At 38.2% G+C, this 26625-nt stretch overlaps 1 protein-coding gene across 1 annotated transcript in view; it reads right to left on the minus strand.

Annotated features, from left to right (window-relative positions):
• Positions 1 to 26372, minus strand: part of IARS2 (isoleucyl-tRNA synthetase 2, mitochondrial) — a 30114-nt gene extending 3742 nt beyond the window's left edge. The window contains exons 1-17 of the mRNA XM_009646842.2: positions 26175 to 26372; positions 24941 to 25097; positions 23611 to 23759; positions 23472 to 23521; positions 23264 to 23373; positions 23088 to 23178; positions 22586 to 22701; positions 20761 to 20930; positions 19768 to 19858; positions 19411 to 19562; positions 18248 to 18408; positions 9424 to 9526; positions 8677 to 8770; positions 3136 to 3244; positions 2494 to 2596; positions 1361 to 1486; positions 821 to 952 (exon numbers count right to left, since the gene is read on the minus strand). Of these exons, the coding sequence (XP_009645137.1) occupies positions 821 to 952; positions 1361 to 1486; positions 2494 to 2596; positions 3136 to 3244; positions 8677 to 8770; positions 9424 to 9526; positions 18248 to 18408; positions 19411 to 19562; positions 19768 to 19858; positions 20761 to 20930; positions 22586 to 22701; positions 23088 to 23178; positions 23264 to 23373; positions 23472 to 23521; positions 23611 to 23759; positions 24941 to 25097; positions 26175 to 26372 (2112 nt within the window). The remainder of the gene's footprint in view (positions 1 to 820; positions 953 to 1360; positions 1487 to 2493; positions 2597 to 3135; positions 3245 to 8676; positions 8771 to 9423; positions 9527 to 18247; positions 18409 to 19410; positions 19563 to 19767; positions 19859 to 20760; positions 20931 to 22585; positions 22702 to 23087; positions 23179 to 23263; positions 23374 to 23471; positions 23522 to 23610; positions 23760 to 24940; positions 25098 to 26174) is intronic.
• Between the last annotated feature and the right edge of the window lie 253 nt (positions 26373 to 26625).

Here is a 26625-nt window from a genome sequence, read left to right on the forward strand (position 1 = left end):
GGGGGGGAAGAGGATGTTAGTTCATAATTCAGGCTAATTCCTAACAATTAGGACACTGAAATAATTTAGAATCATAGAATCACTTTGGTTGGAAAAGACCTTTGAGATCATCGAGTCCAACCTTTAAGCTAACCCTGCCATCCCACCACTAAACCATGTCCCTAAGCACCTCATCAATCCTTCTTTTAAATACCTCCAGGGATGAGGACTTGACGACCTCCCTGGGTAGCCCATTCCAGAGCCTGACAACCCTTTCTGTGAAGAAGTTTTTCCTAATGTCTAGCCTAAACCTGCCCTGGCGCAGCTTCAAACCATTCCCCCTCATCCTATCATCGATTCAAATTTGAGGGGAGATGACAGGGGGAACCCCAGAAATCATGCCCACACTTTCTCATTCAGCAGAATGGTTCTGAGTGCCAGAAATTACTGTATTTTGGCCTACAACAGATTTGCAAAGCTCTAGAAGTTTTGGGTATTTTGGGGGTTTTTTTTGTTTGGTTTTTGGGGGTGGTTTTTTTGGTCTTTTTTTTATATCCTATTCTAACTATTTCTGAAGACTTCTCATTTGAAGCCTTAGGCAGGGGGAGTGTGGGAAGAACTGGTCAGTGTCAAAACCAAGTTAAGAATGTTAAAAACAAAGCCTTCCTCAAAAGCTGAAACAGGCTTAAGGGAGTGCACATGGCATCAAAGGAACCTTTGTGGTCATCACTTGCCTACTCGACACATACTCTTTACTCATACACTTAAAGAATTTTCCCTAGAGGGTATAACTAATAAAAAACGTTAACACATATATTTATCTAAAGACAATTTGCCCCACCTTGCTGCCATAGTCTTGCAATAAATGCAGCATGTATTGATCTACTATGTACATCTCTGAAGGGGGGATGGAATCGGTTTCTGGATTGAAGCCAGCCAAGTTTCCCAGCATGAAGCGTAGTGTATTCCGAAGCTAGGAACAAACCAGAAAAATTAAACGTTAGTGGTCTGCACTTCAAATGAAACACAAAATTGTAACGTTCTAGAATGAATTAACTACATTTGGCTGCTTTTCAAAATAATTGTTTGAATAGTTACAAAAGCATCATGAAGAACATGCGCCAAAAGGACCTATAGAAAAGTAAAGAGAAGACTGGCTATTACTGAAGCATGCTGCAAAAACTAAGTCTCCTCCTTAGCACACTTTATTATTTGATCCACAGATGTAAAAAGCAGTAATAGCTACGTAAATGAGTTCAGAAAAAGCTTTCTTTAGTCTAGAGACTGAAAAGCTTCGCAATGAATTCTACTCAGCCAACACAACCCAATATAAAGAGGACCTGTCATTAGAACGGAGAGCGTTAGCATATTTGGCTCTTACCTTGTTGATATCATCTCTTGCAGCATTAAGCACAACAGGCCCAATCAGCACCTCAGTAAAAACATTTGATTCTGCCACCCACCAGCGGAGAACATCAGCTCCGTATGGAGGATCCTTGGTGTGGTCCTAGGTAGAGACAGAAAGGCAGAAAAAACCCCACCTGCTGGGGGTCCTGCAGCACGGTGAGTTGTGCAGTTCTGTGCTGTCAGTGCTGTGAACATAGCTGTAAGTGTGCCCAGAAGGGCGCTGCAATTGGAGGCTTTCACCCTCTTTTAGCAAGATTTACTGTTAAGCCAGGGCTACGACATATACAAGCTGCACTCTGTGTACAGGCAATGCTAGAACTCAGGTAAGTTGAGATAAACTCATCTTACTGCCTTGACTCCTTTGAATACTTAGCATTAAAATAGCAATGTTCATATCTAAAATGGCATACTTTGTTTTTTCCTTCAGACTGTTTTCCACCCTCTTTTCAACTCTGAAAATGGTTTCTCTCCTTTTGAAAGAATAGAAACTATCGTGTGTTTTACTGAATTGGATAAGCAAGGCTCCGTAAGGATTGATTCTTTTGTCTAGAGAGTTGCAAAATCTGCTTAGCCGCCTCAGAAAGAGCAACAGCAGGACTGGGGCGGGGGGGATTCAGAGCATCACCTGCAGCGCAACCTCCCTGACCGTGGAATGAAGTAAGTTTCTAGAGTCGATAAACAGCCTAGGCTGAGAGCAGACAGATCGCTGGGGTGCAACCGCTACTCTGCCGCTCTACTGCTAGGCCCAGCCAGTTTGAAAGCAGAGGTTAATTATTTTAATGTTTTTTTTAACCCCCCCATCACTCCATCAACACTGTTCCCAAGTAAAAAGGAGCCATTCCACATCATATATATTATGCACTTTCTTTTCTCTTAGCACAGAACAAATGTGTGGGATTTCTCTGGCACTAAAGCTGAAGCAAAACAACTCAAGGTTTTCACTTCAGCCAAATGGAATTGCAGAGTAGCCAAAGCCTTTAAGAAGAGCCCTACAGAGTTCTGCTACAAGACAGCTCTTTAGAGCAAAACATGCCACAAGACAGATGCAGAATCTGGTAGGGAAAAATTGTTAGTAGCGATTCTAAGAAACTCAAGAGTTTGACTTACTTCACCTCCATTGATAACTACATCAGGGTCAACCACGTTGCCAATGGATTTAGACATCTTCTCCCCTTTCTCACCAAGAGTAAATCCATGAACTACCAGAGTCCTGAAGAAAAGATTTTTAATGAAAACATAATCCTAGTGAAAAATCTGTGTTAAGAATAGATTTCTAACGAGGATATTCCCAAATCAGAACAGACAGAAATCCTCTATTTTGGTAAGCCTCAGGCTTCATCTGTCGAGTTCAAACAAGCATGAATATGCTGTACTGCCATCCAAGTAGCACAAATAACTTTATGTTCCTCTTTTAGTCAATCCACAAATCAATGATCTTAGGAGATTTTCATACTGCACCTCCCATGATAATCCTTTTAGTTATGGGAGTGGGAGAGATGGCAAAATAACAGACCTGTATCCAATAATGTAAAATGATGAGAAAGAGAGCATCTATTAAAATTATGATGGAAAAAATTTAAATCCATTATGATCTAATCTGCAAAAAACTTCATACTAAAAATGTAAGAATATAAGTCAGATACTTAGCAATGGCTTGATTTCTCTTGTTTATAACACTACTGTCCACACTAGCAAAAGCCCAATATTTAATAAATGAACTAGCAACGTGTTTGCAATCCACACACTTACTTATATGGTGCTTTTTTCCTTGCTGCCACACTGGTCAATAGAGAGGATTGAAACCAACCTCCTAGTTGGTCTTTTCCTTCAAGGTATGTATCTGCTCTTTGCTCTGCACCTTTAAAAACAGAAGATTTTGTTTAAAATATCAGTCTGTATCTTCAAACAATTAATACACTTAACAGAAAATCTCTGAAAGTGATCAGTAAAACTTGCTCTGCTCTTTAAACCCAGTAGGTAAGTTACTTTTATAAAAGGTGTATGGTTACTTGAACAGGATACAAGTGATTCATTAGTATAACTTTTTTTTTTAAATCCAAGACTCACTGAATTCCAAACCTTAACCAAGCAGCAGCTTGCTTTCCCCCAAACAAAATTATAAATTACGAAAACAGAAGGTATCACACTCAGAGCACTTCATAAGAACTTCTCAAAATACTTTCCAAGTACTGCTAAACAAACTGAAGGACCCAAGAAAATATCGCATACTTTGGAATTAATACAAAAAAATCTATGCTACAACCTGAAACTTAACCAGTTGGGAATTACTCAGGATACACGTCACAGACATAACATGCCTGACTAGCCTGTGTACGGCATCAGGTATTTTCAGAGGAGACCAGAAAGCTTTGGCAGTGACCGCAGCTCACCCATGACAGAATTTACATTTCTGGTCACTGGTGTTCCAGGAAGATTAGAGACTTCAGGAAAAGGTTAGAACAACATGGGAAAAAGAAAGGCTGGGAGAGAGGGAGAGAGTGGTCTGGAGGAGCCTGGCTTGTTTGGCTGATCCAGGTGAAGGCTGAGTGGAAATATTATTCCCTATAAATATGCAAAAAATAAGAATGCTGGAGAAGAACAACCAGAGCTAATGAGTACCGTTGGCATCAGAGAAAAAATGGGCAACAAGGCACATAGACTGGTATTGGCTGACTGCACATTAAAAGCAGAAAAGCAAGTCCAGCTTTCCCACAGGCTTGAAGGGGACAGCAAAGTTTTATTGGCTTTACTGATGTCTCTCTACAACCACCTGAAAGGAGGTTGTAGTGAGGTGGGGGTCAGTCTCTTCTCCCAGGAAACAGGTGATAGAACAAGAGGAAATGCCCTCAAGTCGTGCCAGGGGAGGTTTAGGAATTAGGAACATTAGGAAAAATTTTTTCAATGAAAGGGTTGTCAAGCATTGGAACAGGCTGCCCAGGGAAGTGATCAAGTCCTCATCCCTGGAGGTATTTAAAAGACGGGCAGACGAGGTGCTTAGGGACATGGTTTAGTGTTGGCTGGCAGGGTTAGGTTAACAGTTGGACTTGACGATCTTAAAGGTCTTTTCCAACCTAGACAATTCTATATTCTGATTCAGTCACTATGCAAAAAGGTACAAGACTCAAGATGTCCCTCTTCATCCTAAACAATCCCAGACAGGTCATCATCAAGAACAGGGTAACGTGGAGCACAGCAGAACATGCAACTCAAAGCCTACAAATGTGCAAAATTATACATATATTTGGCAGCAATTTAGTTTTGATCCTAAAAGTTGGTGGTGTAATTTTCCAGATACTCAGACAAAAGTTTCTGTACTCAGTTTTTATCTCCTATCTCCTTTTATCCTCTTTCTAGGACCCGTGAGAGAATGCTTCTTTCTGCTGCTGATACACGTGATTTATTTGTTTAACTTAATGGAAGTTTCGATATTTAGATCCATCCTGCAATAAAAGGAAGTTCAACATTTCAAAGGTCAAGGCTATACAGTTCCAGCTGGCATAGGAAAAACGTGTGGGTGGATGTTACGGTTTTTAACACATTTGTTTATTCCTTCAAGAAAATCTACAAAGAGTGGGGTTTAAAAGTAGAATAAGTAGGGATCAGCCTTTGTATTTACGGACTGCAAAAATACTTGTGAGGACAGAATAAAAAAAAAAAGTATTTGTGGTAAGGAAGAAAATAACAGTGGAGAATCTGCAACACCACATTTGTTATTTATAATTAGTTCAATAGCCACTGGTTTTAGAGAAGTGAACTCTTCATGGAAATGCCAGTATTTACAACTTAGAGAAGAATTTAAACAAACAACTGATTACAAACAGCAACCTGCATTGGTCTTTTCTGACAGGAACTAGTACATCTGGCAGGCTGGCTAATGTGGCTTATGAAGTTAATGGAGGCCTGAACGTTTTATCTCTATAGAATACAAACACGGAGTTTGCATATACAAAGCCTGCCTTTTATGTGCACAGGTAGCTCCCCTACCTCAGTTTCATTAAAGTTGCGATGGTTACACATAAATTAATTAGAACCCTGGTGCACCTTTCTTTGTAAATGGAAGAGTAGGTCCGACAACCCAGAAGAAACTTTTCAGTTGTTTATTCTACACTGAGGTATAGTACATAGGTCATTAAAGAGAACTACAATTTATGATCCTTCTGGTTTGGATTTCAAGATTCCATATCTTTGATCTTACAGACTTTGACTTTTAGATTGAACTTATTGTATTTTAATGCCAGGAATTAATCAGTTAAGATAAATTCATGTCTCTTAGTCAGCACAAAAGTTTAAACACTTAGATAGGCAAGTTGTAAAATAATCACATTCATTCAGTTAAATATTAGCCAATAAGATAGGGAAAAAAGTTATGATGTTGAAAACTACCATCATTGCAATACAAAACTACGGGTAAAAAGCTGTGTGACTTTTACCAACAGTATATCACATCGCAATAGAGTCCAGTGTGCATTTTTATATGAAATGTTTTGAAAAATAATCATCTCAAGGTTGTAGTGCAGAAGGCACTCTGCCGATGAGGGTATTGTCAAGACTGTAAGAGAATTTTAAGACTGAAAAGAATTCTCTGCAATGGATACTCCAAAGACAGCTACTGAAATAAGCACTGTCAAAAGGCTGAACACAAACTGACCTTCAAAGCAAAAAAGAAAAAAAAAAGTCCTAAGCACCACAGTGTTGAGTATTGAAAATCAGCAAATGCTTTTGAATCAAATTTTGCTTTCACCACACCTTCTTTTTGGAGGCCGTGTGAAAACAGCGGTATGCAAACAGCATTAATGAAGCAAACAGTATCCCCAGACAGTAGCAGTGGGTTTTTCAGAGCATGTTGCTGCTCTCAGTGGTGCAAGGTAAGAATTAGTATTTATTTTACGCACAATCTAGTTGTAACTGTACATTTTTGGGTTTGTGACTGTGGTACCTAAATCTTTGATCTTGGTGTGTGAGTTGCACCTTCCTACCTGCCACACTGCTGATGTGGAATGGTTTGGTTAATTTGTCATTTAGCTAGAAGTGGCACTTTTGACACACCTAGGCAGGAAAAATGAAGCCAACCATAATTCAATGAAAAAAGAGCAACTTCAAGTCATTTCCAATCAGAACTACGCCCTGTGTCTGATAAGAAATGCAGCAGGGCAAGTGTTGGAAATACAACTGTATCCATGCAACCTACAATTTAGGCCACTGAGCTTGCTGTCACTGAACAATTCCTTTCAGCTGTTCAAAAACCTTTACTGCAGAATTTCCCTCTCCTCTTCCTCACCCCCTTTCCCAACCTGCCATGTTTTTTGAAAGCAATCTGTGTGGCCATCAGCTAAAGGGATGAATTTTATAACTGCTGCATAATAGGCTTGGACACAGCTAGTTCAAATCCAGTGAAAACTCAGGCCTAAGTTCTCCAAGTTGAAGAGAAAGACTTATTTTTGCAAGACTGGAACTGGCAAGGAAAAGTGTAATGCTGTCATGGTTGAGTGAAACAATTCTACATGTTAGTCTCACAGTTTTAGCCATCTATTATATCCTCCAGTTGCCCTGAAATTAACTTATGTGCTGTGCAAGAACTGCTGCCACGCATGACACTGTCGTCAGAAGGCAAGCAATAACTGCTGGTACCACTGGTCACCTACTACAAAATTAGCAGGTAGGATGCCAGCTTCCACACGCCTCTCTGCTTTCATGAATTTAAGCCCAGGGAAGTCCTTCCTCCTGTTCTCCACTCTCTAAGAAGTTTTGGATTTCTCTGTGGATTTCAACCACTCTTCCCCCAAGAGTACTTTGGAAAAGAATCTCATCAGTTAGCCTGTTTGTAAGCCTTGCCAATTGTTTTTATGGACATAGGAAGAAGTTCTGCAAAAAGTTTTAAAAGCTGGAGCATATTGGGAAATACAAGACAAAACGATTAATTCAACAACTTGCAAAGTGCATTTTTCATTAAGGTTAAGTTAAAACTGTAATTTCATATGAATCACTGAGACTTCTGGCAGTGGCTGGGAGCCTCAATTACATAGGAAAAAAAGGTAATGCAACTTTTGTCTCATTTCTGAAGATAGAGAGGCTTACACTGCTTGTTAGTCCTTCCCCCAGCTTTTGAACCAGTGGGACCTCTCCAGTCACGTCAGACAGCAAAAGAGGCCTTACAAACACCAAGTTCCAGCAAGTTCCATGAAAATGGATGACTAGACAGAGAAGAGGTTCCATGAAAGAAGTCTGTACTGTGAAAGACCCAACATTTATTAGACATTACAGAACCCATACGGGCGCCTTACACAAATTATCAGTGAATCAAGGGTCTTGATTCTGCTGTTCCTTATTAAACATGATGTCTTTCCTCCACACAGGATCAGAGGTGATTTTTGCATACTGACGTGTTAAGCCCTTAAAGAGTGCAAGTATGTAATTCTGCACATAAAATACCATTACTTTGTTATAACTTTCAAAACCAAACCAGAAACAATTTTAAAGAGTATGAACTTAAATATATGTAAAGGTCTTCCAGAAAATGAATGTTTGCTGATGATACTGTTGCCTGACCGTGTTGCTAAGAAATAAAACCTCTGGTACTAACGTGTTTTATAATTCAACAAGATTGTTATCACGCATTTGTGTACTCAGGGTTTAAAGTCCAACAGATTTGATGTATGGGACCAGACTCCTCCTTTAGAAAGGACTCCTGACTTTGGACAATCCTCCAGGCAAATAGTGTATATTTTATGTATTTTTATACAAATATATACATCTGCTACCTCCTGAGTAGCAACTACTGGCAGGAGCAGCTATAAATAGCATATAGCAAGCATAAATATTTTAAGCCACAATCTACTGCTTCAGTTACTGAAAGTAAAATTATAAAACTAACTTAGATTCAGCAGCTGATCTCAATTTTGTTCTGCTTCAAATAGCAGGCACAAGCACAAACTGGAATTTGTTAACTGAAAATAATTTAAGAGTTATCAACTAGCAGTGAAGTACCCTGGCCGTTTGTGTCATGAAACTTCTATACTCAAAACAAATACCTTCCGTTAGAAGATATATGCTGTGCTGTGCAGCATCAGTCAGAATAGAATATTAGAAAAATCTCGACTTCAACTATACTGAAAACGAGTTTGCCAACATTAAATCCTTATCTTTACAAGCAAAAGCAGCTTTACAAGAACTCACAACCAGTTTGCTGCTGGCATAACCTAACTCAGTTTTGCTGATACCACAGCCATGCAAAACAGTTATATATTGTTCTCGTAGTATTTTCAAAGAAAGATCAACGTATTAATTCTGTACCTTCCAAAACATGAGCCCAGGAAGTTCCACTGTCAAACCAGATGTCTAGGACATCCTGTCCCTTGACATAATCCAAAACATCATGACCACCAGCCTATTGGAAAAACAATTATTAATAATGCAAATACGTTGAGATCAGAAGATATACAGTATGCCACATGGCAATATCATCAATGCTTTTCAAAGCTAGAAATAAAGTAGATTTGGTTTCTGGACCAGTTTTGTACAGGCCCTGCTACCAACTTTGTGAGTGAACACAAAATAATTTAGATTAATTATCTGAAAACTATTGTGAAAAATTCTGATGAAAACCCAAAACAGAACAAGGAAAGCTACCAAAAAACTTGAGATGGCAGAGTAACACTACAGTTTGTGTGCTAGCTTATGAACACAATTATTACAGGAACAATAAAAAGTTAGGAAGAACTAAAAAAAAAATTGAATCTGTTTTAATGACAAAGACTTAATATATATTTGGGCTCATAATTTGGGTCACTTTCCTCCTGAATAAAACAAGGAGGATGGAGATCTCTGCCCTGAATTAATAGCATAGATCTGATTATGTGTATTTTGCCATACTTCAGATCTTAACTTTCTGAATATCCCTTTCACAGGATACCTTCTCATGAAGGTACAGGATTGAAAAGGATTTGGGGAATACATGAAGGTTTTCTGTTATTTCCCATCACTGAACTGTCTCAAGCACCTTCTGTGTTTGAAGTAAAAAAAAAAAAAAAAAAAAATTACCTTTGCTACAGCCTCTTTTGATAGTAGTTGTTCAATAGGAAGGGTCCACCATGCATCTGTTCCTTGCTGCTCCACTATTTTGATGACATTGGTGATAGTTTCACTGGGTTAGAAGGAAAAAAGGGGTTCATGAATTGATGAGTTAATCGTACCTTTCTACAAGTATCCCAGGTCCAAAGCGGTGAGATACACTGAGAAAGAGATCAAGTTATTTAAACCTGTGATATTCCAGACCAGACCCCACAGAGCTTTCTGCCTGTATTAAAATGAGCCCCCTACTTCTGTCTTCCAAGATGGGTAGGGTTGTGTAAAACCTGGACATACAGAGTACACTGCATATATTCCAAACAGCCTTTTTGATGCCAGCAGCTTGAAAACTTCTAAAATCCATTTTGCTTGCTGTTTCTTGACCTAGAATTTACAGAAACTAAACAACTATTGCCCCCCCAAATATGTGCTCTTTTTGACAACAGGCTTCTTTTCTCCGCTGGATAAAGAGACCTTGAGAACTCACGTGGAAATGGAGACTTAGGAAGCGGTAGCATTTTGAATAATGTACATATATGTATTAGACCTCCAGTTGCCTTGATTCCTCCTTTTAGCAATAGATTTTTTAAATGGTAAGAAACATATACATATCTCAATACATTAATCCCAACAATGTGGGAAACTGAAACTTCTGTACCCAGCAGAGGAACAACCATTCAACATACTCTAGAGGCAATATATGAGCGCTTGTAGTATAGCACCAGCCAGGACAAAGATCCTGAAATAAATAGATACTATGGAAATAAGAAAAATAAAAAAATTAACTAAGCATTTTTTCCTCATGTGAACAGATAACACAACCACAAGGCGTGCAGTTCTGTGAGCTATTTACGACATTCAATTGTTGTCCCTGGTAGGTAAGGATATGGGGAATTGATTTTTAGTATCATTTAATGCCAAGTCTAGACAAATTAAGGTAGCTTAGAAACCAAACCAAACCCCACATACTTTGTCTTGCTGAGTCACAGAGCACTTACTGAAGAGGTGATTTTTAAGACATCTGCTGTATTTAAGTAGTGCAGCAGATCACCACAACCTGCCAACTTCAAACTAAAACTGCTGTGTTACCCAAGCCACTACAGATTTGGTTTTAGCTCAAGAAATGAAGATTTCATCAATTAACTGACTTCTTGACACAGTATTGCAAAAGGGGAAAAAGTAAAACAATGTTCTGGCATAATTATCTTGAAAACACAAAACTGCAAAAGGTATATGATCTAACTTCTTTAGCATCATCACTCTGTTTTGTGTTTGGACTTCAGCACAATGTTTTTTTCTGCACTGCTACTAAGTTGATCTACATCACCATAACATTTTGTGGACTCTTACACACAGATTTTAAGCATGAAAACCCATGTTCTCCAAGAAGATGTAGAACAAATTGTTACTTAATTACATGGCATGAGCTGCAACAGTAAGAAGAAAATGCAGGTTTGCTCTTGATTGTGGGAATAAAATTGCAATGACAGACCAGTGGTTTTGTATTAATCAATCAATTGTCAATTAATCAATTTACTTCTCAAAGTAAATTCCTGTAGAACATCCCAGTAGAAAACCCACTACCCAGTACCACTCGCAAACCAACAGCCAGCTAGCATGCTACCGCCACTCTTACCCTTTCAGACAAGAATGGGTATCATTCCCCTTCCAGTTTAATGATGATAGGACACAATTTATGGCTTTGTAATATAGCAGCTAACATAAGTCTTGGTAAAAAAACATTTAGGAGCTCCGGTTCTGAATGGTATTTTTTCCTTTCAGAAATATTTGCACAGAGGCCTATTTGCTTATGCTTCCAGTTGTGAAGTGTTACTTCTCCAAGACAAAAGCAAACAACAACTCCAGTGCTGGTAGATTCCTGGCAGATAGCTGGTAAGTATCCCTTATGTCTTGTCTCCTTCAGGCTAAATCTGCAAATTCAGAAAGCTCTCAGGAAAAATCAAACAAGCCAAGGAGAAGTTTGTCTCAGCCCTGACGAAACTATTTCACTGAATTTGTGTCTCTTGCGGGGTCAGTACTTCCACTGAAGAGGCTGGCTTTACACCCAGACCTTCAGTGATGAAACAGACTGTAACACCTGGGAACATTGTCGAAAAAGCAACACACAACATTATTTTTCACTCCTTGACAACATAAGGCTCCATCTTTGATTCTTCTCAGATACATCACTGGTGTATTTTTAAAGACAATTATGGATAACTAGTTGTTTTTAAGTGAATATTTCAAGAGCTCTCTCCTTCCTGTTACTGGCCAAGTTTTACCCATGGAAGTCACCAGCAGAAGACAGAGTAGCCAAGTTGTAAGAGGATGATTTACCCTAAAACGTGCTTATTACCAGATAAAATGTTAGTGCATGTTGAGTGATTCATGGAAGAAGTAATTCAGTGCTCAGCTAATGGCTCTGGCATCAAATTAGAGCCAGAAAATTTTTCTAATCAAGAATCATACTCATTACTAGTACAGAAAAGCTACCAGAATGCCCTATAAAGCAAGTAGAAAATTTAAACAGGAACCAAGCTTGTCTTCCACACAACTTCTCCATATTGCAAATACACTCCAGCAAATAAACTCTAGTGATGAATTAATTTTCAACCTACACATTTTTAAAGCATTGAACAGGTACTTGATGATATCAATGTTTGTAGGGGTTTTTAAAAGGTGGCAAATCCAGCTACAGATCAAAACTAATGGCTACCTTGGACACCACATAGGAATATACTCTTAGCAAACAATATTTTCCAGCAACTGTCTGGATTCAGTTTGATGACAGCAGAAATCTCAGTTTGTCAGATGTTCTAAGCTTAAAGTAAAGGAGAGACAGCCTGAAGTGCCACCAATTTTCTGCCACTGCAACTGTTACTTGTAATCACATCTCTCCTCAATGGAAGAGATAATGATTAAGGTCAGGCCTATCACACAAATATTTGGAGAAATTAACAAAGGGGGGACCTGAAACACTATGTTAGTGCAAACTGTATTACCTGCAGAGAGGATGAACTGTTCTCCTTTCCAACGGAGGCAGGTGGAGGGACAAGAAGGAAATAAAACCTTGCTATCAATCTCCCTTGGGAAACCATCATAAAATGACTGCCTTCATTTACAGTAAGTATGGCCAGTGCCACACAACAGTTGTCTACCACTGTAGATACACCATTACTATGAAACATACTATGGATGACCTTTTACCAAGTGTATTGCTATGCAACACGAAGGATTATATTGTTAACTTGTGAAGGGCATAATTATTTTAAAGACACATTTTTGTGATCCATGAAGTAACAGGTTATGATTATGCTACAGATCGAAGTTTTCAGACAACTACAAGAAGGTCAGATTTGTATTATGAATCACAAGAAATAAAGAGTCAATGACTGTGAAGTCGACTTGTTATTGACCAATATTCTCAAAATCCTATCATAGTTTCAAATCAAGTAAAAAACCATTGTAGCAGCGTATGTTTTTTTAATTTTATTCCATTCCCCTACAGAATGTAAGTGAACGTTAACAGTCAGGTATTGTATAAAAGAAGATCATTAAGACCAAAGATTTCCAGGATACCATTTTACCAAATACTTTTTCCTCCTACAGTTTGAAAAACCCAAGACAAACAAACAAATCCAATCCTGTTCTTCTAATCTTTTCCCAGAATCCTTATGATTAACTATTACCAGAGAGAGAGAAATGACTACAGTTAGGGTATCTGTATTGTAAGGAGGAAGACTTTTGCAAAGTACTTTTATGTAAGGTACAAGTGAAAACCACCTTGCTCAAATAACTACTCATCACTTTATAATCTGTGGGCTTCAACGTGAGCACGATAATCCACCAGGTTAGCAATAAACACCATTGTAAAACTTTGCCCTGTATTCATACACTATCTAGAAGAACTTGCATTACGTGTCACTCACTACGTTTTAACACTGAAACCCCTATAGCAATTCACGCTACCACACCAGCCAATCACTCTGAAGTCTGATATTGATTACGCTGAACACTTATTTAATGTGTTAACAGAAATTAGGCAGCACTAAGATATAGTCAGGAGGAGAAGAATACAGTTCTCTCGATGTTCTCTCGACCTCTTTTCAAACAACAGTTTGAGAGCAAGTTACCTTCTTTTTTATGTGAATGTTGACACTGCAGCAGTAAGTATTTAGGTTACGGTAAGTCACTATTGCTTACAAGTCACTGAAATGTCTTAATATTTTAAAAAGCAAATTAGAGCACAGGGTAGATTTACTTCAAAAACAGGTTGGGGTTTTCTTTGTTAGAAATTCAAGTTACTTGTTAATCAAAGTTACAGAAAAGGGGACAAAAGTTCTCGGGCATTAGAATAATCTTTGCAATAGTACTTATTATCATCAGTATCTGAACAGTGAATTTGTAAAGACATTATTGCATGAGGTCAGATTAAAGTATGTATCTCGCATCTATTACCTGGTCTGATCTACTACTGGAAATACAGATCTCGTTTTACTTTTGCAGCTCTTTCTCTCTTCTCTTCCACGAGTTACAGAATTTCCTAGAATCAGAATGTTTTCTCTTGAAATCTCCTAAATTTTGAAAGTTGACAAACAGTATAAGCGTTTACTTGTGCACGCATTCTGTTTAAAGTCTTTTTTTCTCTCTCTCGTATAGAAAAATTGCGCAGAATCTTACCTCTGTATTCTTACTGAAAATGGCAATAATGAAAAAATGTTCTCTCTCTCACATAGGGTTTTGTTATTTTATAATAACCTTTTAATTCCTGATTGCAGTATGAAGTGGTATACTCTACATAAAGAATCAAATAATCACTGTATTAAATTTATAACCATAGACGACAGTGTCACACAATCAAATGTCTTTTAGGGTTATGGGGGGGCCACAGCAGCAAACCAGAAGACTCGTGGAGATCTTGCATTAAATTTGTTGCGCACAAGATTACAATCTAGCTCTCTGCTTTCAAGTTAAAAAGATGGGATTGTTGGTGTGGAAAAATATTCTGTTAGAGATGAGAAGTTGTATCTTGAAAGAGAAGCCTTCTGCAGCCTTTCACATGACAAATTTTGGGGAAACACTCACTTAGAGGGAAATACAGTGGTTTATTTTAGGGTCTTTTAAAGTCTTTTTACAGGTGATACATAAATAGGATCACTCAAGATCAACCATTGGTGCTCTCATATGTAACAGCAACTCCATGTGGACTACACTGACTTCCAGTGGAGATGCTGTTACTTTTGATAGCCACTCAAAAACTCCAGAGCAGCTGCTAATGGAAGCATGTTTATCCAGCATTCAAGATAAGAAAACAGCTTTTGTTTTGACATGTTAGTTACTGTGGTTTAATGATCCTAATTATTCACACAATCTGCATATGAAACTTCTGAAGTGTTAGAAATATGTCAGCAACCTATTGTGATATTATTTTCAAAATGATAATGCAAACGCAACAAAATATTTAGGCTTAGCTGTTTCTTTCAGGAAGAACTGGTGTCCAGGAAAATGACCTATGAATTGACAGACTGCTTTCTAAATTTGCCTGTCATTTCTATAGGCCAATATTCTGCGCACTTTTCCTACTCTGGTTACGGAAGTCTGCTACAGCTAACTTTAAATATTTAATGACTGTTTTATGCTTTTCTTTGAAAATTTCACCTCTGCTGTAAAATGTTAGAAGAGTACAGACTATAATGAGCATCAGTAACTGTCAGTCAAATGAAATAAATCTACTTGTCAAGCATACAGGATATGTCTCTTTTTCCCTAAACATCTCTATTTTACCCAGATGAATTCTAACCAAACATGCCATACTGTCCCTTTGTTCATTCACCTACACACACAACTACTAGGCCAATACCTACATACAAAGGTCGAATTGTTAAACCATTGCAGAGTTTATCACACCAAATGCCCCGACTGCCACATACCATACAACTTCAGCAATAATCTCACACAGCTCAAGTGCTTACAAAAGCCATGCTTTTTAATACAGGTCACTGGCTTTCAAGGTAATGTTACTGCAATCTAAAGGAATGTCCCATGCATCCTTCCTTCCAAGCGCTTTCTGTACCAGCTGGGTCAGCTCCTCTATGCTTTGAAGGCACTAGTGCTTCATGGTGCTCTTTGCGTTTGACTGCCAACTGGTAAACTGTTTCTCATTCATTTAATTTCATATTTTGTTATTAAACTATATATTTAACAATTTTAGGCAAGTAACAGACTCAAGCCTACTCCACAGACAAACTACAGAAAGTATTCCTCAGAAATTGTAATTTTTTAATGTGAACATATACTTATTTTTTAATACAGTAACAGTTTTTGCAGATAAAATTATTTTACACCCCACAGTGCCACCCTTTATTTCCTGATATGTGTCAGCATTATTCCAGTAGTATAAACGACTACGGTTATTGTGGTCTTTTCTCACAGTTATTGCCTACTATGAGAGAGTCAAAGTACATATCTATGCACCTACACACCCAGTCACACTAGGTGAAGCTAAGGACTAAGTACTTAAAAGTCCGTTCCCTGTTCTCCACACCCTAAGCCTCACCTACTTACTCAGCTCAACCCAGCCTCTGGAAACATGCTGGACTTTCTGCAGTGTAATTCCACACCAGAATAAAAGACGTAGTGCAACATTACTTAAATTCATCTTCAGCTATGCAATCTTATTATCCCTAATAAATCTGCACCAATGGTTGTAAGGTTAAGATGATTAAATGGAGTTACGCTAGCGTATCTCAAGACAGAAAACGATTACAGAAATAAACAACAAGTGTGGAAAGCCACAATATTATTTTTATGAAATCAGCTCTTATAGAGGATATTCACAATTGAAAACCTCTGTTCCCCAAAAGGCCAAAACCAGAATTCTTATTACTCCTTAAAAGACAGAAAAGGATCATATTTGGTTGAGGTTTCTTGCTTTAAAGCATAGCTTGGATTTCCTCCACATTACATTGTCTGGAATCCCTGAAATGCAGTGTTTGCAACATCTGGTTACTATTAACCAAAAGATGGCAGAATAAGGCTAGCATCTGAAGCTTTAGACATACCAAATCATATAGCTAAAGGTCACTTGCATTTATTAAGGCTGGCTCTTCAAAACCACTCTAATTTTATTTTGAAACGAAGTGCAGTTATTTATTCTGCAACCGATTTGGCCACTCCACTTCAGATATCTCATTGTCACTTACTTAATTGCAAAAAGCTATTTTGACAAAATACCTGTATTGGTCAATTTATAGTGCTACAATTACAGTTGCGATCTATTGCAACTGCAATCTATGGCAACTATTAGGCCCAGCCAGCATGGGTTCATGAAAGGCAGGTCTTGCCAAACCAACCTGATTTCCTTCTACGACCAGGTGACCCGCATGGTAGATGAGGGAAAGGCTGTGGATGTTGTATACCTCCACTTCAGCAAAGCCTTCGACACAGTCTCCCATAGCACTCTCCTGCAGAAACTGGCAGTTCATGGCCTAGATGGATGTACTCTTCACTGGGTTAAAAACTGGCTGGATGGCCGAGCCCAGAGAGTCGTAGTGAATGGAGCTAAATCCAGTTGGCGGCCGGTCACAAGCGGTGTTCCCCAGGGCTCAGTTCTAGGGCCAGTCTTGTTTAATATCTTTATCAATGATCTGGATGAGGGAATTGAGTGTGCCTTCAGTAAATTTGCAGCCGACACCAAACTGGGTGGTAGTGTTGATCTGCTTGAGGGGAGGAGGGCTCTGCAGAGAGACCTGGACAGGCTGGATCAATGGGCCAAGGCCAACTGTATGAGGTTGGAAAAAGCACGGGGGGTACTGGTTGACGTCCAGCTGAATATGAGCCAGCAGTGTGCCCAGGTGGCCAAGAAGGCCAATGGCATCCTGGCCTGTATCAGAAATAGTGTGACCAGCAGGAGTAGGGAAGTGATCGTGCCCCTGTACTCCACACTGATGAGGCCACACCTCAAATACTGTGTTCAGTTTTGGGCCCCTCACTACAAGAAAGACGTTGTGTTGCTGGAACATGTCCAGAGGAGAGCCACAAAGCTGGTGAGGGGTCTGGAGCACAAGTCATACGAGGAGCAACTGAAGGAACTGGGGTTATTTAGTCTGGAGAAGAGGAGGCTGAGGGGAGACCTGATCGCCCTCTACAATGACCTGAAAGGAGGCTGTAGTGAGGTGGGGGTCGGCCTCTTCCCCCTGGTAACAGATGATAGGACGAGGGGAAATGATCTGAAGTTGTGCCAGGGCCAGTTTAGGCTAGACATTAGGAAAAACTTCTTCACAGAAAGGGTTGTCAGGCTCTGGAATGGGCTGCCCAGGGAGGTGGTAGAGTCCTCATCCCTGGAGTTATTTAGAAGAAGGATAGATGAGGTGCTTAGGGACATGGTTTAGTGGTGGGATGGCAGGGTTAGGTTAAAGGTTGGACTCTATGATCTTAAAGGTCTTTTCCAACCAAAGTGATTCTATGATTCTATTCTCACTACAACTTGAATTTTACTGCTTGCTTAAATGTAAAGGCCAGTGATTACTGCCAGTGAAGATGAGGGACAAAAGCAGCAACTACTATCAAGGGGACTTTTCAGGTAACTTAAGTATCTGAGTAATTGATTCCTATTACTTACGTACAAGTCACCTTCAGCAATGAGTTTTTGACTGGTTTACTTTATAGCTGAATTCTGTGTTTATACAAGTAAAAGCGTGTATTTATACCTAAATAGAAGTTTTATAATATCGTGTAACTGCAGCACAAGAGACAGCACTCATTTTTCATTTTTCAGTATATAAAGCTAGACAAATACCTGTTTATCAAGCATTCTCCTGTGTTCTTCTGATAAAAAACAGGAATCGGAACACCCCAACATCTTTGCCGTGATATACACCAAAACGTCCTTCTGTCCAGCATTTCGAGCATTCTGTTTGCTGCAGACGTGGGAATAACTTTCACTTTTTTCAGCACTTCCTATAAAGTAGACAGGGAATTGTTGAACACGCTTCAGCATTCAGACAAACACTGTTTATGCTACCAGTAAAAAAAAGGTACAGGTCTACACTCCTACTCCCAGTATTGAATAACACATTCTCAGGCAACTGTCACATTTTCTTCATTTACTTCACCGCATGTTGCTCTTCAATAATGTACTTAGAAGATGGTATATACTTTTTTTTGCCAGCTCTGATTCTCTAGCAGACGTACCCTAAGGGAGTTAGAAATGGCATCAGTATCTCCATCTGAAGTTTAATAGCTCGTTGTGTCTTGTGCTGTTGTCTACTTTAAAACCATGTCTTGATATATACTGACTGTATTAGAGAGCGTGGGCTACCGCTTACTCCCTGCCCCGATGAATAACCATCGTATTTTCCTTCATTCTAGATAAAGATGAATATGAATAAACACCTCATGCCCTAATTAGAATTAAATCACTATTACCCAAGACAGCCTAAGGTGCTGGTCTGAGTTTTCTGTGTGGATGTATGCAATTTCAGAGAGTACTGCATTTAAAAAACTAAACCAAACCAAAACCTGTTTTTAAGTTACTTAAAATAGGACTGTGGCAAAATTAGTAGGGGAGCAAACAAAGATGTCTGGCCACGCAAGGCTAACATAACAACAAAGGTAATTTTAATAGTGTTAAAATTGTCTCTTCTGATTTAATTCCTTGTAGCATTTTTAAAAATATTTGGGGGGGAAAAAAAAAAAATCAGTAGTTCTAAGAAACTTAAAACACCTCCCAGAAATACAATGAACAAACATGTCAGTCAATGTATTTATCCTGGATTATATAAAAATTGACAAAAACCCAACAACATTCATCACTTCCACAAATAACTAACACTTTTCAACTAGTGTTTGTAAACCCTAGAGCAGAACATATTCTCAAGTGAGCTGCAGCAAGCTTTTTTTGCTGATACCAAATGGCATCAGCTGTCCTTAAATGTCCCATAAGAAAGCAAAATTATATACCTGTGCTGTAGCCTTCACACTTGCTGTGTTTACAAACCACTGTTTGCTGGCACGAATAATCATTGGTTTTTTAGTCCTCCAGTCATATGGGTAGCTGTGCACATATTTCTCCTCTTTTAACAAACTTCCGGCTGCTTGAAGCATCTGAATGACTGAGAGAAAAAACAAGGCAAGATTAAAATCCGATTTGAACATACTGCTACTTTCAACCTCAATTCATCCCTTTCCACGGTCAACACATAATAACAAATGCCCATACCCCATCCATATTCAAAATGCATTCAATTTATATGAACCCTCAAAATATACCTGAAGGAATGTAGCTGATAAAGTAACAAATGGCTGAACAATACTCACCAGCTTCATTCCCCTCTTCAAGGACATTCTTCTTTTGAAGTTCAGGACCTGCAGCCTCAGTAAAAAATCCACCTTCATCCACAAGGCAATCCTTAAAAGAAATGTTCATCATGTCAACAAAATACCACGTGGCAATTAATTACCTTTTGGTATTCAAAAGTGAGTTAAGTACTCTGCTGAGTAACCACTTTTCTGATGAATAGCAAAGTATGTTACATTTAAGTACACTTCAGATTTAGTGAACTGCAATTTAGTAATCTACCAGGCAAGTGAATTTTACATATCAGAAAAAACGAGGACCATTACGTTTGCAGGTATGCCACAACTCTCTTACATCAACTCACTGGTTAGTATTTCAATGACTTTCCAAATTAACAGTGAAAACCAAAACCAACCAACACCAAGAAAAACCCTACCCTTGAAAAAAACCAACCAGAAATATGAGTACGATCAGGTTTTGGAACATCTCAAGAGTCACCTCTTTAAAAAGGTAAAAGAGAAAAACACTACCCTGCATCTTCATTTCCATCAAGCACAAACTGATCATGCATAACTGAACTGTATTTATGTATGTGTTTAAAACAAGCTTTGCTGAAAAAGAATAGCAATAATGACCTACGTAACTGGTGATTCACTGGTCTGCTAGATAAAGCTTTAAAAGCCAGTTCTGAGTACTGAGAGACAATATCTGAGAATTGTCTCCATTACCCTTTAAAAACCAAAAGTACAGAGAGAAAAGAGAAATCTGATGCTATTGTACTACTTCCTTGTAAGCTTTAATTAGCAGATGGATGAAAAGCTTCATCCTTTTATTATGTTACACACTTTTTTAAGGTTAGTCCTGCATGCCTGCAGGCCATTACTGATACTCATACTTAGCCAAATGCTCCAAAACATTTTCAAGTTTTATGCACAAATTACAACAATCACTTTAGTGGCACGTCATCAAGCAGTTACAGGAAATCAAGGGCAACAGCTGTAAAAATAAAGTACCGTGGGTAGCTGATGGTGGGAAGCTACGCTGTAGTCTTCCATACCATGAGCTGGGGCTGTATGAACTAATCCTGTGCCTTTTGCCATTGTCACGTGATTTGCAGGTAGCAGAGGAGAGACTCTGCCAGGAATTGTGGGATGAGCACAAGAACCATCTGCCAAGTCTACACCTGGGGGTAAAAAAAAAAAAAAAAAAAAAAAAGAGAGAAAATAGAAAACAATTCATGCATTCAGCTTCTTTTATCAGAGAGCAGAAATGGAACAAATGATCAGCAAGTGTATGTATGGGATACTATTCAGATGTACTACTACTTTGTCTTGTTTGTGAGTCCCCGTCTAAATGCTTTCAAATTCTCTGCATTGTTATTCTTGCATACAGTTTTTTATTCCTTTGAAGAAAAAGCTTTTCTTCTACCTCAGACAAAGGTATTCTGTTAGTAGCGACATTTCAACCTAGAGGTGCTCCACACATTCCCACTCCTTGGGGATCACTATCTCAGTGTTATGGAAACAGATCTCAAAAATGATTTAGTAAGCTAAAAACCTTGAATTTGGGATATATTCCTAGTTCTGCCACTAAGTACTAATATTATCATGAACAGTGCATTTAAATCCTCTAAATTACATACAAATAAAGAGAGTACAGCACAAATGAAGCTAGTGACAAGGTTATAAAAACACTGAAGAAGTCTCAATAGTAAAGCCTTGCTGAAAGTCAAGAATCACAGAGCTTGAGGAATGCTTCATATGACAAAATGGCCATCACTGAATGCTTGCTTCCTAGAAGGAATGTGTTTAGGAACTGCTGTCAGACAGTTAGGTACACAAATACAGAAAGGTAACAAATATAACTAATTATTGAATATACAGGAAGATTAAAAGAATAGGTTCCGATATTAAATTTCTTTTCAAGAAGATTCAACTCTACTGTTGTATGTTATCTGCAAATCATGTGATTCAAGAAGGTGGAACCTGCGAGAATACCTCCAGGTAATTTTATCATTGGGTAAAAACAAGATTATTAAGTAGAGAAACAGGTCATTTTTTTCCCCTCTGAAAAAGAAGGCATGAAAAGACACCAAAATAACCTGAAAAAGTCATAGAAACCACCATTCTCACCTCTTTTAGATATGCATATTTCCAGCACTGAATCGCTACAAAGGCAAATGAATAAAGTTCACAAGTGACACATTAAATCCCAACTCATGACACCGAATCAGAAGTCTGTCTCTTAAGAAATACCACTATGCAGTTTTTTATGCTGCAAACCGAACTGCTTTAGTTTGTCCATACAGACAACAGCCACCTATGATACCTCAATATTCTTCATAGTTATGGGGAGTGCTTAAGACACCTCTCTTAACAATGAAAGACTTGAAAAGTAACATAACATGACAACAATGGCTGACAGTGCTGCCGATTCTGCTACACTAGGTAGTTTCAATAGTTTTTGTAGGATTTAGCAATCAGGCAGTCAGTGAGCATACTTGTAATTAGCCCCTCGTTCTCATCAGCAATGGATGAGAAAGACAGACAAACGGCATTCAGTGCAATTAAGATTTTGATACTGAACAGAATTCCACTCCGTGTTTGAGTTTTCCAAATGTGAATCCAGATTTTAAGAAGTACTTTGCAATCTATGGATGAAAATTTGAGCTACAATACCAAATACTAAATCTGACTGACTACTACTCCTCTTTGGATTATTTTAGTGAAGCATGTTCTCAAAATATAAACAAATGTAGTAAAACATCAAAACTGAAGCAGTTTTCAGACACCTACAAGAAAATTTCTAAGCAACTTAATCAACAATATTAAAACCTACCTTTACACGTTGACATAACCTCAAACTGCCTGTCCAAAATTGCAGCTGTAGATTCAACTCGATCTGCAGCTAGAATGAAGCGTTCCCCAGTAGTTGTACATTTCACAATTGAATATCTACAATGCAAATATATATTTTGTGATGCTAAATTAATTACAAACACCATATAGCTACCGATTGTTTAAATGTTCCATCTCTAAAAGACAGCAAAATATGTTTTAAGATCTACACGTCCACTTCACTCATAAATCTCAAAAGAATTTTAAGATAACATCAGGAAGAAGAAATAGCTTAAAAAAAAGCAAGCAGAAATTAATGTATTAAGAGCGATAGAACAAAGCCTACAATTGTGTCACTTAAAAAAAAAACAAACCCAAACACAAAAAAAACAGAAAAAAGATGCCTTAAATAAAATGTACTGATAGTCCAGAACATTTTAACTTTGCTGACAAATATTGGTAAGGACGGACAGCAATCACTGAACCAAGTTTAAGACACATACGCTGAATCTGGCATGTAACAAACTGCTTGATTGGCTGGCACAGTCCAAGGTTGCGTGGTCCAGACTAGCACACTAGCAGGGGATGATCCATCTACAGATGTAAAGTAGAAGTACTTTACTTACAGTTGCAACAAAAATAAAAGTTACCAGTCTTAAAATCTATAAAGAAGTCATACCTATCACAGAAGTCAGCTTAGGTGGTGACTTTAACAGGGGAAATTTCATATATACAGAACGACTGACATGCTGCTCGTTGTATTCAAGCTCTGCTTCAGCCAAGGCTGTTCTGGGTAGATACCAAACGGAAATTAACACACTTGAACATGAAAAGCTGTTGATAACCTTGATAAAATTTCAAAGACAAAGTAGTAAGTTGATTCTTACTTTGCTGAAGGAGACCAGAACACAGGTTTATAGTCCTGATAAACGAAACCCTGAAGAGGAAAGGGAGGTAAAAAAACAAAGTTAGGAGAATTGAAACTCATGACAAAACAAAACACACTTTAACAGAAGTTCAACATACCTTATCATACATTTTGTAGAAGACTCTCAACTGGTTCGCTTCATACTTTGGATCAAATGTACGATAGCAGTTAGCCCAATCTGCCATTACACCCCAACGAATGAAGGCTGATTTCTGTCTCTCAATTGCTCTTTCTGCAAATTCCCTGGCTGAAGGGAATTGTTCCGTTAAGCACATGGTTTAGGCCACTAAGATCAATATAATACCATGTAAAATATGCTATTGACGTTTTTTAGAAAAGCCTGAGCTGAACATACTGTAACCGTGCACTAATTACTGACATTTATTAAATAGATTATTGTAGTTCAAAAAAAAAAATATCTATTTCAGAGAAGTAGTTACACAAAATGACTGCAGAGTAAAAAGATCCAGGAGTGGCACTTTTTGACTAATATGGGGACATAAAGCACAAGTGTCTCTAGAACATAAACTTTCTTTTTAAGGAAGAGGGAAAAAATAATTATATTTAGTTGTGAAGAACTATTTCTCAAAACACATTCTCAAATCACGTAAAGTATGAGTGAAAATTAATCACCTCTGTTGATGCTGATCCAAACTTTTCAAAGCAACATGCATCTGAAAATTAGCCAGCCCATTTCAATGCTGCAATTTCAAGCTAAAGCAGCTTAAATTGCTCATTACAAATAGTTTTGCAGCTGAATTTTGTTGTCTTTCAATATATATGGTATTTGAAATTATTTTTTCAAAACAGTTTCCATACAATGGATAACAACATTCTCTGAAAAGATCATCGCTATAGTTTTGTAGCATTGTTAAAAACAGAGTCAATAAATACATCCCTAATTATGATATTGAGCTAAGCTGTCCTGATGAAGCCCAATTCTTGTCACAGGATGGTTGAGGTCAGAGAGGACCTCTGGAAGTCATCTGATTCATCCACCTGCTCAAGCAGGGACTCCCAGTTTATGAGGAGCTTCTTTTTAGCTCCTCAGCAAATTCAGTCTTCAAAATCCAAAAGCGTGCTGATTTGATATATACCAGTTTCATACTGCTACACAGTTATGCAAAGCAGAAATCCAACTCCTCAGTCCTTTGGTTTTTTTTAAACCCATAGTCAATGCTATGCATGTTCATTACAGCAACAAATTAAGCCTGAGTTCAATTATCCCACTTTGTAAGATTACATTGTACTCAATCTGTTTGGCAAATACATACAGTTATCCTAGAAAATGTTACCAGCAGCTAATGGAAAAGCACCCAATAAAGTATAAAAGCTATTTACAAAGCATAAAATTCAAAATATGCTGAGTAGGATGTACAAGTACTTAACCCAGCTTTTCCTGTAAAGCTATTGCAAACAGTAGTTTACCTCTCTGTCTAATTTCCATCGGTGAAAGATTTTCAGCTCCTTTGACTTCTGACAATGCCTTCAACTCAATTGGCAATCCATGACAATCCCATCCTGGCACATAATGTACTTTATAACCTCTCATCATGTAGAAACGATTAGTGATGTCTTTCAAAATCTGAAGAGACACAAGCATCAGTTATCCCTTTAGCTCCCCCATGTGGAATAGCTACATTACTAATTAAGAACCTCCTATTAAAAACCCCAAATATTAAAGGCTGCGTGGTACATTTACATTTAAGACCACTCATTTATGATTTTTTCTTGCCCATCATTTTGTATTTTGGCAGAACCTCAAAGGACCTCTGATCAAAAGAATTCACATTCAGTATAACTGAAAGATGCAGTTTATAAACTTGCAAGACTTGAAGCGAACAAATCTTACTTGCTCTCATTTTTGAAACACTGAGCTGGATCTACAGCATTGGCCTAGCGCACATTATTGCTTTTTGATATAAGTCATCACCTACCAAAACTTGTCATCTTCAGGACTTTAGCTTTAGCAATAGTACCTTAAGAAGCTGTGGGTCACATCTGAGTCTTTCCCACTTTGTAGCGTATGTAATGCTGTCATTTCTCAGGACTGAATGAATTTAAACCTATCCAAATGTGTATTATTTCGAAGCCAAAATTTACATTTTAAAAACCATCAACATTTAGCAATTGTAGTTCCACTGAAGATACCCAAACAAAATAAAATCAGTGCAATATAACAAATTTATAAAATACCTAAAAGAAAAAAGAACAGCAAGGGACAGCTCAACTATGCATTACAGAAACGTTACTACATATACACATATAGAAATATACACTGACCCAGGTGCGTATGTGTGATACGTTCAATACACAAACAAACTTTGCATTTAATATTACTTATGGATGTAATGGAGACTAGGCCTTTTCTAGAAAAAAAAAAAGTTCTCTTTTTAATGAAATGTTCACCCTCATAAATGAGCACTCAGCGTATAGGTACCATATGACTGGCATATGGCATTTATGTCATGGTATGGTATCTACGTCACTGCGGCATCATACAGTATCTATGTAACTGTGTAATTTCCTTTTTAAAAGCCCTGCCTACCAAAATACCGAAGACACTTTAAAGTGTTATTGATTTAAATGGGAACGGAGAACACACATCACATTATGGGAAATATTTACCACTTTAGTACAGTATGAACGAGCAAATATTTACTTTATTTAACGCATGGCCAACATGAGGGTCTCCATTGGCATAAGGTGGTCCATCATGAAGACAAAATTCCTGCTTTGTTTTCCTTTGCCTTTGCCATGAATACAGTTCCGAAAAACCACATTTCTGTAGAGATAGCAAGAAAACACCTTGATCACCACAGGTCTTTCCACCTCCAAAACCCCCGAATTTTGGCTTCATATCAAAATGTATAGCAAAAACAAACACAGAGAATTAACTTTTCCAATTCTGTAACAGAAGACGTCAGCAGTTGAAAACTATTAAAAAGCCCGGGATGGGCATAACACCACGCCTGACGTTACTACTCTGGCTCTCCGCTATCAAACTTGCGAGTGCCCGGACTATAAATAATGAGGTAACCTAAGATCCCGGGCTCTTCGCCTTTCTCCGGCAGCTGACTTGGGCCGGCCGGGCCAGGCACCCGCGAAGGCCC

The sequence above is a fragment of the Egretta garzetta genome, unplaced genomic scaffold (assembly GCF_000687185.1).
Source record: "Egretta garzetta isolate BGI_Z169 unplaced genomic scaffold, ASM68718v1 scaffold339, whole genome shotgun sequence".
NCBI classification, from domain to species: domain Eukaryota; kingdom Metazoa; phylum Chordata; class Aves; order Pelecaniformes; family Ardeidae; genus Egretta; species Egretta garzetta.